Source organism: Prionailurus bengalensis, chromosome E1, assembly GCF_016509475.1.
Source record: "Prionailurus bengalensis isolate Pbe53 chromosome E1, Fcat_Pben_1.1_paternal_pri, whole genome shotgun sequence".
Lineage (NCBI taxonomy): Eukaryota > Metazoa > Chordata > Mammalia > Carnivora > Felidae > Prionailurus > Prionailurus bengalensis.
In genome coordinates this window covers 44,585,391-44,600,503 of record NC_057347.1, presented here as the reverse complement: position 1 = coordinate 44,600,503, position 15,113 = coordinate 44,585,391, and the positions used below count along the sequence as shown (strand labels likewise).

General features: G+C 36.7%; 1 protein-coding gene and 2 pseudogenes across 1 annotated transcript in view; 1 reads left to right on the top strand and 2 right to left on the bottom strand.

Moving 5' to 3' along the window:
• LOC122484685 overlaps positions 1 to 9,295 on the bottom strand; it is a 54,465-nt gene extending 45,170 nt beyond the window's left edge. The window contains exons 1-2 of the mRNA XM_043582644.1: positions 9,242 to 9,295; positions 8,437 to 8,540 (exon numbers count right to left, since the gene is read on the bottom strand). Coding sequence (XP_043438579.1) covers positions 8,437 to 8,470 — 34 coding nt within the window. The 5' untranslated portion in view covers positions 8,471 to 8,540; positions 9,242 to 9,295. The remainder of the gene's footprint in view (positions 1 to 8,436; positions 8,541 to 9,241) is intronic.
• On the bottom strand, positions 62 to 843 carry LOC122486013 (annotated as a pseudogene).
• A 3,010-nt stretch (positions 9,296 to 12,305) lies between the features above and the next one.
• LOC122485745 lies at positions 12,306 to 12,878 on the top strand (annotated as a pseudogene).
• Positions 12,879 to 15,113: the final 2,235 nt, after the last annotated feature.

Below are 15,113 nucleotides of genomic sequence, written 5' to 3'. Positions count from 1 at the left end.
TGAGTAACAACAGGAATTTGCTTGTACCGTTTTTTCTTTTTCAACAGCACTTAATTTCTGAAAAGCAGGTGATTATTCCTCTGTGTTCTGCATCTTCTGTATCTGATTCACTTCCTGCAGGCGTTCTCTTGTGTTTTTTTGAGAGAGAATTCATAAATGCAGGAAGGCCCTTGCCAGAGAACATCTTTAGTAAATAAAGAGAACTCTGGTCCTGGGGAGATTTGAGATCATTTCTGGCATCTCCTGAACTTTTTCATAATTGACAAATGCTCTGAGAAACAGGACAAAGCCTAAAATCAGGAACACCTGCCAAAGCTCAGGATAGACCATCAAAATACCCAGAGAAATAGGTACAAAACTTGACAATCAAGATCCATTTAATTTGAGAGAGACCAAATCCTAGAATGGTCTCATACCTTCCTGTGGCTGAGGCCATCAAGAAAAAGACATAAAAAACCCAATCCAGTTAAAGGGACATGCCATGAAAAAGAGTTAACATGAAAATCCTCAGTTGGTCAGCATCATCAAAATTATTCTGACCCACAAAATCCTCATCTCTTCCAGGAATCAAAGGGATAGTAGCTTCAGCCTTGGTTTTCATGGCTTCATCATAACTTCATCATAACGGTGCAGTGTCATAGATGGAGGCTTTGGAAACCCAGACTCATCTTTGCAGTCAAAATAATGCTGCATTCTCTTCCCATATGGTGGAGGAGTTTCACCTGCAGTCTGTTCAAGTTCCCCTCACCCTTTCTTATTTTGCAACTGCTGGTACCTGCTCCCATAAAGCTTGTGCTTGAAGGTTTTGCTAACTTCCAAACTGGTATAATAATGTCTAAAATTTTAATTTTCTAGGAGATGGTATAAGAGTTACTTGTATAGATAGGCCTTTGTTAAGAAGATGCCATTTATTTATTTATTTATTTAGGAAGATGATGCCTTCCTTTGTGCTTAAAGGAAAAGAGAAATAATATCCATAAACAAAAGAGGAGACAATTTTGGCATCCTTTCAGAAACTGAGCTTAAAGAGGAAGTAAATAATAAAGATTAGAGCTGAAATAAATGATATAAAAACTAAAAAAAAACTTCAATAGAACATATTAGTGAAACCAGGAGCTGTTCTTCTTTCTTTCTTTCTTTCTTTCTTTCTTTCTTTCTTTCTTTCTTTCTTTCTTTCTTTCTTTCTTTTAAAATTTAAAATTAAAATCAGGAGACTATAGATGCTGGAGAGGATGTGGAGAAACGGGAACCCTCTTGCACTGTTGGTGGGAATGCAAACTGGTGCAGCCTCTCTGGAAAACAGTGTGGAGGTTCCTCAAAAAATTAAAAATAGATCTACCCTATGACCCAGAAATAGCACTGCTAGGAATTTACCCAAGGGATACAGGAGTGCTGATGCATAGGGGCACTTGTACCCCAATGTTTATAGTGGCACTTTCAACAATAGCCAAATTATGGAAAGAGCCTAAACATCCATCAACTGATGAATGGTAAAGAAGATGTGATTTATATACACAATGGAATACTACTTGGCGATGAGAAAGAATGAAATATGGCCTTTTGTAGCAACGTGGATAGAACTGGAGAGTGTCATGCTAAGTGAAATAAGTCATACAGAGAAAGACAGATACCATATATTGTGAAAACATATGGATCCTGAGAAACTTAACAGAAGACCATGGGGGAGGGGAAGGAAAAAAAAAGTTAGAGAGGGAGGGAGCCAAACCATAAGATACTCTTAAAAACTGAGAATAAACTGAGGGTTGTTGGGGGGCTGGGGGGATGGGGGGGTGGGAGGGTGGGGAGGGTGGGTGATGGGCATTGATGGGGGCACCTGTTGGGATGAGCACTGGGTGTTGTACGGAAACCAATTTGATGATAAATTTCATATTAAAAATTTTTTAAAGTTTTTAAATTTTATTTATTTATTTATTTATTTTTAAGATTTTAAGTTGATTTATTTATTTTGAGAGAGAGAGAGAGAGAGAGAGAGAGAGAGAGAGAGAGAGAGAGAATGAATGAATGGAGGAAGGGCAGAGAGAGAGGGGGACAGAGGATCCAAAGTGGGCTCTGTGCTGAAGCAGAGAGTCTGATGTGGGGCTCGAACTCACAAACTGTGAGATCATGACCTTAGTTGAAGTCAGATGCCTTATGAACTGAGCCATCCAGGTGCCCCTAAATTTTTAAAAAAATTTTATTTAAATCCAAGTTAGTTAACATATAGTGTAATAATGGTTTCAGGAGTTGGAATTTAGTGATTCATCATTTACATATTACTCTCAGTGCTCATCCCAACAAGTGCTCTCCTTAATGCCCATCACCCATTTAGCCCATCCCCCGCCCACCTCCCTCCATCAACCCTCAGTTTGTTTTCTGCCATTAAGATTCTCTTATGCTTTGCTTCCCGCTCCCTTAAGAATCTTTTATGGGGGCACCTGGGTGGTGGTTAAGTGTCTGACTTCAGCTCAGGTCATGATCTCAAGGTCCATGTGTTCACCCACGTCCGGCTCTGTGCTGACAGCTCAGAGCCTGGAGTCTGCTTCAGATTCTGTGTCTCCCTCTCTTTCTGCCCCTCCCCTGCTCACATTCTGTCTTTCTCTCTCTCAAAAATAAATAAACAATAAAAAATTTTTAAAAAAGAATCTTTTTATGATTTGCCTCCCTCTCTGTTTCTATCTTATTTTTTCCTTCCCTTCCCCTATGTTCACATGCTTTGTTTCTTAGATTCCACATATGAGTGAAATCCTATGATATTTATCTTTCTCTGACTTATTTTCCTTAGTATAATACACTGTATCTCCATCCACGTTCTTGTAAGTGGCAAAAGATCATTCTTTTTGATTGCTGAATAGTATTCCATTGTATATATATTTTGCATTTTCTTTATCTATTCATCAGTCGATGGACCTTTGGGGTCTTTCCATAATTTGGCTATTGTTGACAGTACTGCTAAAAACATTTGGGTGCATATGCCCCTTTGAATCAGCATTTTTTATCCTTTTGATAAATACCTAGTAGTGCAGTTGGATCATGGGGTAGTTCTATTTTTAATTTTTTGAGGAAACTATACACTGTTTTCCAAAGTGGCCACACAAGTTTGCATTCCCACCGACAGTGCAAAAGTGTTCCCCTTTCTCTGCATTCTCACTAATATCTGTTGTTTCCTGAGTTGTTAATGTTAGCCATTCTGACAGGCATGAGGTGGTATCTCGTTGTGGTTTTGATTTGTATTTCCCTGATGATGAGTGATGTTGAGCATCTTTTCATGTGTCTGTTAGCCATCTTCACTGGAAGCCATGTCTTCACTGGAAAAGTATCTGTTCATGTCTTTTGCCCATTTCTTCACTGAGTTGATAAGTTGAGTTTGGTAAGTTCTTTATAGATTTTTAGGAGCTGGTTCTTTTAAAAGATCAGCAAAATTGATAAACTAGCCAGACTCATCATCAAAAGAGAGAGAGAGAGAGAGAGAGAGAGAGAGAGAGAGAGAGAGAGAGAGAAAGGACTCAAACAAACAAAATCACCAGTGAAAGAAGAGGAATAACAAACAATACCACACAAATACAAACAATTATAAGAGAATATTAGAAAAAACTATACGCCGACAAATTAGACAAGTGAAAAGAAATGGATAAATTCCTAGAAACATATAACCTACCAAAATGGAAGCAAGAGGAAATAGAAAATTTGAAGTGAATGATTACCAGCAAGGAGATTAAATCAGTAACTAAAAAACTCTCAACAAACAAAAGACCAGGATCAGATGGCTTCACAGGTGAATCTTATCAAACATTTAAAGAATAATTAATGCCTATTCTACTCCAACTATTCCAAAAATAGAAGAAGGAAAAATTCCAAATTCATTTTATTAGGTGAGTATCACCTTGATACTAAAACCAGATAAAGACACCACTGCCAATATTTCTGATAAACATAGATGCAAAAATCTTGAACAAAATACTAAGCAAACAGAACCCAACAATACTTTTAAAAAATCATTCACCATGATCAAGTGGGATTTATTCCAAGGATGTAAGGGTGGTTCAATATTCGCAAACCAATCAACGTCATACATCACATCAACAAACGAAAGGATAAAAACCATATGATCATCTCACTAGATGCAGAAAAAGCATTTGATAAAATACAACATCCATTCATCACACAAGCCCTCAACAAAGTAGTTTTAGAGGGAACACACCTCAACATAATAAGGTCACATATGAAAACTCCATGGCTAACAAAGACAAGGATGTCCATTCTCACCACTTTTATTCAACATAGTACTGGAAGTCATAGCCACAGCAATTAGACAACATAAAGAAATAAAAGGCATCCAAATTGGTAAGGAAGAAGTAAAACTCACTATTTGCAAATGACACGATACTCTATATAGAAAACCCCAGAGCCTTGTGGTTTTTCATTGCTGAGGAGACCCCAGGAAAGAAAGTGTGCAAGCTAATTTTGAGCTGCCTCTTTTTGTAGTCTTAAGAGAGCAGAGCACCTGTTGTCTATTACCCTCTATGTTTCTGTAGACAAGTCTTGTCTATACTCTTCACCATGGCTCAGCTCCAGACACGCTTCTTCATGCTTGTCTGGATTTGTTCAAAATCTCCAGACATGCTTTTGAACAACTTTTTTTTTTTGGGTGGGGGTGGCCAGGGTCTGCAGTCTTTTCATTACTAGCAAGATATATTGTTCTTGATTCAGAGATATTCACATAGCATTTCCCACAGGTGCTTATCTTTACTTCATCTGTTGATGTACAGAGATTCTTTTTTTTTAAAGTTATTTATTTTGAGAGAGAGAAAGAACAAGTAGGAAATGGGCAGAGAGAGAGGGAGAGAGAATCCCAGGCAGGCTCCGCACCATCAGCACAGAGCCTGATATGGGGCTTGAACTCATGAATTGTGAGATCATGACCTGAGCCAAAATCGAGGGTCAGACGCTTAGCCTGCTGAGCCAGCCAGGTGCCCAAGAGATTTTGATAGATAGTTACTTCTAAATTACAAGACTGTCATATAGTCTTCTTGTTGAAAAAGTCTTTGAACTGGAATAAGAATTATTCTTGTAATAAGAGCTTTGCAATACCAGTATGTGGATGTTTGTCGTTACCCAAACAGTTGTATATTTTTCTAAATTTGTAGACTGAACATTGATTTCTTTTTGTATAAATCTAATAATTAAGTCATTGTTCTTAAGTTGAAGATGTAAATGATTCAGATTTCAGATTTTTAAAAAGTAAAAATCCAAATAATTTAGTGAGAGAATTCTTTCAGAAGTATTTTAGTTAATAGATGCAGGAAGAATGAAGAATTTTTACCATTTTGTAACTCCAAGTGAAATAATGGGTTTAAGTAGTGATTATCAATAGCTGCTAAAACTATTCATTAGGTAAAAGGCTGACAGAGAATATTATGATGGATGGGATCAGAATGACATCATCAGAGTCCAGATGTAGATTTTCACATCATATAGAAAGAGATACAAGCTAATGCACTTCCTCATGTGATGCAGCATGAAGCACATGACACTAGGTGTAAATATTCTTGCTGGGGAAAAAAAGCAAACCTGAAATATAATCAAGTGTTTAGGTCTGCCTAGTGTACAGAATGTGTAGGTGGTAGAGGAACATTTAAAGAACGCCCCGGAGGGCTGCCTGTGTGGCTCAGTTGATTGAGTGTCCGACTTTGGATCAGGTCATGATCTCACAGTTCATGGGTTCAAGCCCCACATCAGGCTCTGTGCTGACAGCTTGGAGCCTGGAGCCTGGAGCCTGGAGCCTGCTTCAGAGCCTGTGTCTCCCACTCTCTCTGCTCCTGCCCCACTTGTGCTGTGTGTGTGTCTCTCTCTCAACGATAAATAAAACATTGAAAAAATTTTGAGGAACACCCTGGAGATGTAATCAATGAAATCTAGAATGTAAGAAATATTAGAACAGATGACCCAGTTTCTTTAATAAATAAGTGGCAAGAAAAAAGGGAGGGGGAACTGTTAAAGTTTAAATAAAACATACTAATAAAAAAGAAAACCCTAAAGACTTCACCAAAAACTACTACAACTGATAAATGATTCAGTAAAGTCACAGGATACAAATCAATATTCAGAAATCTGTTGCATTTCTATACACTAATAATTAAGTAGTAGAAAGAAAAATGAAGAAAACAATCCCATTTACAACTGCACCAAAAATAACAAAATACCTAGGAACAAACCTAATCAAAGAGGTGAAAGACCTGTACTCTGAAAACTGTAAAACACTGATGAAAGAAATTGAAGAAAACATAAATGAATGAAAAGACATTCCATGCTCATGGATTGAGAGAACAAATATTCTTAAAATGTTTATACTACCCAAAGCAACCTGTACCTTATTGTAATCCTTATCAAAATATCAACACATTTTTTAACTAGAAAAAAACCCTAAAATTTATATGGAACCACAAGAGACCCCAAATAGCCAAAGCAATTTTGAAAAAGAAAAGCAAAGCTGGAGGTATCACAATTGTGGACTTCAAGTTATATTACAAAGCCGTAGTAACCAAAACAGTATGGTACTGGCACAAAAAGACACATAGATCAATGTAACAGAATAGAAAACCCAGAAATACACTCACAATTATGTGGTCAATTAATCTTTGTCAAAGGAGATAAGAATATCCAATGGGGAAAAGATAGTCTCTTCAATAAATGGTGCTGGAAAAACTAAACAACCGCATGCAAAAGAATGAAACTGGACCACTTTCTTACACCATACATGAAAATAAATTCAAAATGGATTAAAGACCTAAATGTGAGCCCCGAAGCCATAAAAATCCTATGAAAGAGTACAAGCAGTAATTTCTCTGGCATTAGCCATAGCAACATTTTTCTAGATGTGTCACCAGAGGCAAGGGAAACAAAAGTAAAAATAAACTATGGGGACTTCATCAAAATATAAAGCTTATGCACAACGAAGGAAACAATAAACAAAACTAAAGGCAATCTACTAAACGGGAGAAGATAATTGCAAATGACATATCCAATAAAGGGTTAGTATTAAAAATATATAAAGAACTGATACAACTCAACATTCAAAAACCAAATAATCCAATTTAAAAATGGGCAGAAGACATGAACAGACATTTCTCCAAAGAAGACATACAGATGGCCAACAGACACATGAAAAGATGCTCAACATCACTCATCATCAGGGAAATGCTAATCAAAACTGCAATGAGATATCATCTCCCACCTGTCAGAATGGCTAAAATAAAAAACATAAGAAACAAGTTTTGGTGAGGATGTGGAGAAAAAGGAAGACTCTTGCACTGTTGGCGGGAATGCAAACTGGTATAGCCAGTGTGGAAAAACAGTATGAAGGTTTCTCAGGAAAGCTAAAAATAGAACTACCCTTTGAATTGCACTACTGGATGTCTACCCCAAAAATACAAAAACACTAACTGAAAGGGATACATACACCCCTATGTTTATAGCAGCATTATTTACAATAGCCAAATTATGGAAGCAGCCCAAGGGTCCATAGAGAGATGAATGGATAAAGAAGATGTGGTAAATACACACACACACACACACACACACACACACACACGCACACGCACACACACACCCCCCAGAATATTATTCAGCCATAAAAAGAATGAAACCTTGCCATTTGCAACAACATGGATGGAGCCAGAGAGTATATATGCTAAGAAAAATAAGTCAGAGAAAGACAAATACCATATGATTTCACTCACGTGTGGAATTTAAGAACCAAAACAAGGAGAGAGAGAGAGAGAGAGAGAGAGAGAGAGAGAGAGAGAGAGAGAGAGACCAAGAAATAGACTCTTAACTATAGAGAACAAACTGATGGCTACCAGAGGGGAGCTGAGTGGGGTGATCGTGAAATAGGTGATGGGTATTAAGGAGTACACTTGTGATGAGCACTGAGTGAGGTATGGAATTGTGGAAATGACTATATTGTACACCTAAAATGAATGTATCACTGTATATTCACTACACTGGAATTAAAATAAAAACTTAATAAAAAAGAAATTGAGCTTAACAGAGGGGGGAGTTTTGAGGGTTCAGCTCTTAGAGGGATAAGGATTAGGAAAAGGGAACCCCCCCAGGGACAATGTAAGGAACAGTAACTCTGGGAGAGAACAGGAATTTACGAGGACTTTTGCAATGTTTACTGAGACAAGATATAAATCCCTCTGTCCTTTCCCTTCCCAAATCATCAGTAACATCTTTCCTCAATACTGATTTTGTGGAAAAGGATTCTTTTTCACAGCTGAACTCTGTACTTGAAGAGTACAGAGTAAGAGACTGTTCAAGCAAGAGCTGGAGGATGGGTGCAGGGAACAAATACCTGAACTTGTGTCACTTTAAAATATAAAGATGATAAATAGAACCATTAAACTGAACTCTCTGGAGGTTACAGATGCAGCTCACCATCAGCGGTAGTGATTTTTGTAGTTCCAGACATTCCTTATCGTTGACTTCTATCCCCATGTCTCCAAGAATGTTTTTCAGATCTGTGGCATCAATCTTTTCTCCTTTGAAAATACAGAAGGTTTATAGATGAAAATTAGAGAAATTAATTACTCAGTATTATGTAAGTTTAAGAGGTTCATAAGAAAATGTTATTGACCTATATGATATGTACATATAAATATACTTAAAATAGCTTATATGGCATCATTCCCAGGTGGGGATTAAAGAGTGAAAGTAAAATGGAATGTGGAAATACAGTGTGTCATTAGAAGTCAAAGCAAATTTGTTCCTAAATTATTGATATAATAAAGGCTCCCTTAATTTGGGGGATAATGAACAGAATAAAATCTAGTTACCAAATTGGATAATGAATTGCCGAAAGAAATGATTATGGCAGGAGATCTTATATTGACTCATGTAATTGATTGTTGACAAAACCACATTATCTTGAGCTTTCCAAAGCTTTATTTATTCATGTGCTTACCTAAAATTTAGCTATTTACATGTAGGTGAAGACATATATACATATATGAGAAAAAAATCTGTACAGTACATAGGACATGTTATCAAAAGCAAGTCTTATAGTTTATTTTTCAAACAGATAATCCAAGATCAAATGGATTTTATCAGGCAGAAATATTTTATATTTTATAATAACTGGGTAAAATGGCAAAATTAATACGGACAATAGACTACTAGGAATATAAAATTTTAAATATAATTTATTATAAAGCATTAGGGTTTCAGTGTCATAGAAACTCACCTGTAAACTCTTTCATTTTCATTGTCACATTTTTCAGGTCAACCTTCCCACCACCTGTAAGACAAAAAGCAGTCACAGACCAACAATGAGACTGTTCCTTCTGCTTTCTCTACTTATGATACCTGTCCCCCAACTAGAACATTGATATCATCTTGAATTTTAGTTCCAGACTATTATATTACATTTTTCATCATATTTACTTAGATATAAGAATGCTTTTTACAGTTTTTTCCTCCACTTTGTTTCATGTATCTCAGTTTTTTCCCCTGTATTCAGATTCTGTTATTTTGTTTATAGTCAGTTTTTTGTTCTCCTGTTAACTATTTATACATTTCTTTTGGTTCCTGATGCTGTAAAATTTTATATGACTGTTCAGGTACAGGTTGAAAATATATTTTTTTAATTTTTTAATTAAAAAAAATTTTAAGTTTATTTATTTTGAGAGAGAGAGAGCACACACACAAGCAGGGGAGGGGCAGAGAGAGAGGGAGAGAGAGAATCTCAAGCAGGCTCCACATTGGCAGCACAGAGCCTGACACAGGCCTTGATCTCACAAACCCTGAGATCATGACCTGAGCGGAGATCAAGAGTCAGACACTTAGCCAACTGAGGCATCCAGATGCCTGAAACATTTTTTTTTATTTGACTTAGCTCTCAGTGTTGCCTTTCAATATAGGACAACAGGGAAGGAAGGATAAGAAGAAATGAAATGATAATATATAAATAATTCTGGGAAAACATTGTATAAAACAAAAACAGTATCATCTTGAATGAGGATAAAGGTCCAAAATAAAATCAGATTATGATAGATTAAGGATGCATATTGTAATTTCTACAATAACCTTTGAGGCTTCTAAGTTAACAAGAAAAATAAAAAATAATTAGTCCAAAAGGAAGGCAAGAATGGAAGGAAACAGAAAGTTGAACATGTGGTACAAAAACGGGAATTCAGTAAAAGTAGATTTAATCTCATAATTACTACTAATACTGCAAAAATGATTTTCAGATTGCTAATTGTTTAGGGTTTTTGCATGCTAATTGGTTAGGATTTTTGCATTGTTTGTTTATACAAAGATTAGCCTGTGATTTTCCTTTTTTGTGTTGTCTTCATCAAATTTCGGTATAAAGATTATGATAGTTCCATAAATCAAACTGGCAAGTGTTTCTTGTTTTTATGTTTTTTGAAGAGTTGAGTAACATGGAAATTATTTCTTACTTATATGCTAGGTAAAATTCATCAAGGAAGTGATCTAAGGCTCAAAATTTAAGAATTTAAAATATCTGAAATCTAAGGATTCAGAGAAGTCAAAAGTAAAAGGATGGATAAGTATAGACCATACAAACACTAAGCAAAGGTAGAGTAGGAATATTAACATCAAACAAAATAGGCTTTAAGAAAAAGCTTTTCTAGTAATAACAAAAAGAAGTTTAATTCACCATGAAGATGTTATAATTCCAAACTTGTATGCTCGTATTAACATGGTCTCAAAAAAACCAAAGAAAATTATAAAATTATAATGAGAAATAAAAATCCAAAATTACACTGAGCGAAATTTTTTAAAGTTCATTTATTTTGAGATAGAGAGTGTGCGAGCAGAGGTCAGGGGCAGAGAGAGGGAGAATCTTAAGCAGGCTCCACGCTGTCTGCACAGAGCCAGATGTGGGGCTCAAAGTCACAAATTATGAGTCATGACCTGAGTCATAAGCCATCTAGGCACCCAGGGGGAGATTTGATACATCTTTGTCAGTAGTTAATAGAATAAGCAGATATTAAAATATTAAATCATTAGGACTTTAGGATATTTGAACAAGAAATTTAAGAAAGTTGATTTAATGGAGATATAGGCAACACCGTACCCAATAATTTCAGAATGCATATTTTTTCACATAGGGAATATTTAGCAAAAATCACCATGTACTGGATTATAAAGCCAAATCTCAATGCACTAAAAAGTAATGACTATAAGCAATTCAAAAATAATAGTAAGGAAAGTGTCACTTAGAAGAGCACTAAATAGAATAAATCACCTAGGAATAAAGTTAACAAAAGAAGTACAAAGATCATACTTCAAACACTACAAAACATTGTTGAAAGAAATAAGACAAAACTCTTAGCAAAATAGGAATAGAAGGGAACTCCTTTAATCTGATAAAAGTTATACATATAAAACTTCAATAAGGTAATACTTAATGGTGAAATATGGAAACGTTTCTCTTTGCGATCAGAAACAAGGCAGGCTGGGGCACCCGAGTGGCTCAGTCGGTTGAGTGTCCGACTTCGGCTCAGGTCTTGATCTCATGGTTCGTGGGTTCAAGCCCCACATCGTGTTGACAGCTCAGAGCCTGCTTCAGATTCTGTGTCTCCCTCTCTCTCTGCCACTCTCCCACTCATGTTCTGTCTTTCTCTCTCTCAAAAATAAACATTAAAAAATTTTTAATTAAAAAAAAAAATGAAGTAGGAACTCCTGGGTGGCTCAGTCGTTTAAGCATCTGACTCTTGATTTCAGCTCAGGTCACAATTTCATGGTCCTAAGATCGAGCCCCCACATCAGGTGTGGTGCTGAGCATGGAGCCTGCTTAAGATTCTCTCCCTTCCTCTCCCTCTGCCCAGCCCCCACTTGTGCTCTCTCTCTCTCTCTCTCTCTCTAAAAGAAAAAAAGGAAAAGAAATGAGGTAAGGATGTCCGCTATCACCACATTTACAATACTATACTGGAAATTCTAACTGAAGCAGTAAGGCATGATGAAGAAATAAAAGGCATAATGATAGAAAAGAAATAAAACTGCCATTATTTGGAAACATAATTATATATGTAGAAAACTCAGGAAGATATTCAGATAATTATAATTTATAAAAGTATAGAAAGGTTGCTGGGTACAAGGTCATTACACAAAAATCAATATTTTTTATGTATCAGCAAAAAACTGAAAAAGAAAAAAATTTAAATATACCATTTTCAATATTATAAAAAATACCTAAAAATAAATCCATTGCATTAAATGCAAAGCTTTACCTAGAAAATTATACAATAGCCAGCCTAGGACACCAGAACACCAAGAAGATGATGTTAACTTTGTTAGTCCAAGCCACTGTTTGGACTGTGAAGAAAAGGAAGATTCAGGCCGACCCACCTGCCCCTACTCTGACACTTTCAGCAGTAAACAACTTCTCAAAAATGAGTTTGAACACATAGGTGTGAACGTTTGTGTTCAAACCAGGGATTGTAATAGCTTTTCTTATATTCTAGAATATACCAAAACAAAAGTAGATTCCGATGGGGACGTTGTTCAAGATGGAGTCAGAGTGTTCATCAAAAAGAAAGCACAGCTAACACTTTTAGGAACAGAATTGGTCTAAGTTGAAGAGTTTGTGTTCAACAACCCCAACAAGAAAAGAAACTTGTGGCTGTGGAGAAAGCTTTAATATGTGAAACCTCGGGACTAGTCTGGCTGTAAGCTCCTGGAGGCTTGTGGAAGTCTGCGGGCTTACGGAAAAAATCACGTGACTGTTCTATGCTTAAGGTTTATAATGTATAACTGCCTTATGAGGAAAATACAGTGATGCATTTTGAAAACGAAGCCACTATGTTAGACTCTAGATGATGTTATTTGTATTCTTTTTAGAGGACAGAAAATGAGAAGCCCTCACTTTTGGGGGGTCATTTTTCTACTTTTTCCCTTCCTTTTAAAAAATTCATGTGTAATTAACATTCAGTAAGTTTTAGATGTACAATATCCTAATTACACAATTTTATACATTTCTCAGTGCTCATCAAGATAATTCTACTCTAAATCCCCTTTACCTATTTCACTCACCTGCTCCACTCACTTTTCTGTTAAGGAAAAAAAATCCTACTCTGCACTTAACTCTCTTGAATCTTTTCTGTTAGAACTAATTCCATTACAGTTGCCTTTCTGAGAGGATTTTGGGAAATGTATTCTTAATAGGTATGCAGTCATTAGATCTCTGTTGAATGGCCTGACTGCAAATCCATTGGCATTTTCCTGACCAGTTGACAGCTTTTAAAATTTAGAGGTAGGAAGTTCTTTTAATCATTAAAAATTTTTTTTAGTGCTCACAAGTTTATATTTTTAGGTTTGTAAAGATTCTTGTGTATTTTCTAAATACACTGACAAAACAGATTTGGAGGTTTATATACGTCTTAGGACACTTATACTAGGCAGGTAAATTACATTAAAAAGATTGGTCTTCATAAAAGATCTTCCCAGAGAGCATTAATATATTTTTTAAAGATTTTATTTAAATTCCAGATAGCATTAGGGGTGCCTGGGTGGCTCCGTTGGTTAAATGTCCAACTCTTGATTTCAGCTCAGGTCATGATCTCACAGTTTGTGAGTTTCAGCCCCTCATAGGGCTCTGTGCTGACAGCACAGAGCCTGCTTGGGATTCTCTGTCTCTTTAACTCTCTACCCATCCCCTGCTCACTTGCTCTCTCTCTCTCTCTCTCTCTCAATAAATAAATAAATAAACATTAAAAAAAATTTAAATTCCTGATAGCATTAATCTTTTCCCTCTGCTTTTACTGTGATTATCTTAAGTTCTCTTAGTCTGTCAATAGATTCCAGCCACATCTATTTTTTACTTTGATGTTTATAATTTATTTAGTAATTCTATAATGATTGCTTAGTACTTTGTTTCTTTAGTTAGGCAATTCCCCTTGTTTTATTTTTAAAATTTAATTATTTTTTAATTTTATTTTTTATAGTTTCAAGTTTTAATTAATTTTTTAAAATGTTTTTTAAAATTTATCTTGAGAGAAAGTGTGCGTGAGAGGGGGATGGGCAGAGGAGAGGGAGAGAAAGAATCTTAAGTCTGAAGCCAAGCTCCATCTCAGGACTGTGAGATCATGGTGTGAGCTGAAATTAAGAGTCAGATGCTTAAGGGGTGCCTGGGTGGTTCAGTCGGTTGAGCGTCCGGCTTCAGCTCAGGTCATGATCTCGCGGTTCGTGAGTTGGAGCCCCGCATTGGGCTCTGTGCTGACAGCTCAGAGCCTGGAGCCTGCTTCAGATTCTGTGTCCCCCCCTTTCTCCACCCCACACCTGCTTGTGCTCTGTCTCTCTCTGTCTTTCAAAAATGAATAAACATTAAAAAAATAAAAAAAAAAAAAAGAGTCGGATGCTTAAAACCAACTGAGCCATCCAGGCGCCCCTCAAGTTTTTACTTAAACTCCAGTTAGTTAACATATAGTGTAATATTACTTTCAGGAGTAGAATTTAGTGATTCATCGTTTCCATACAACACCCAGTGCTCATCACAAGTGTCCTCCTTAATCCCCATCACCCATTTAGCCCACCCTCCCCACCTTCCCTCCAGCAACCCTGTGGGGATAAGCTTAGGCATCCCCCAGGTTTACACCAATGGGTTAACAAGGCATAAAGAAATATAGTCATAAAATGCTCACACCCAAGTTTGGGTAAACTAGATTGGCACTCCAAGAATAGGGGGGTGCAAAGACACCCCGAGAATAGGGAGGAACAAAGCTGCCAGGAATAGGGAGGAGCAAAGGCACCCCAAAATAGAGAGGGGGTGCAGAGGTCCCAGAATAGAGAGGGAGAGGCAAAGGCCTAAAATAGGTATGGTGCAAAGGTGCCCAATAGATAGGTATGTGAAAATTTTTTTTAATGTTTATTTATTTTTGACAGAGAGAGAGAGAGCATGAGCAGGAGAGGGGCAGAGAGAGAGAGGGAGACACAGAATCCGAAGCAGGCTCCAGACTCTGAGCTGTCAGCACAGAGCCCGACACAGGGATTGAACCCACAGACCGTGAGATCATGACCTGAGCCAAAGTCGGATGCTCAACTGACTGAGCCACCCAGGCGCCCCTGATAGGTATATGAAATGAGCAAGATTA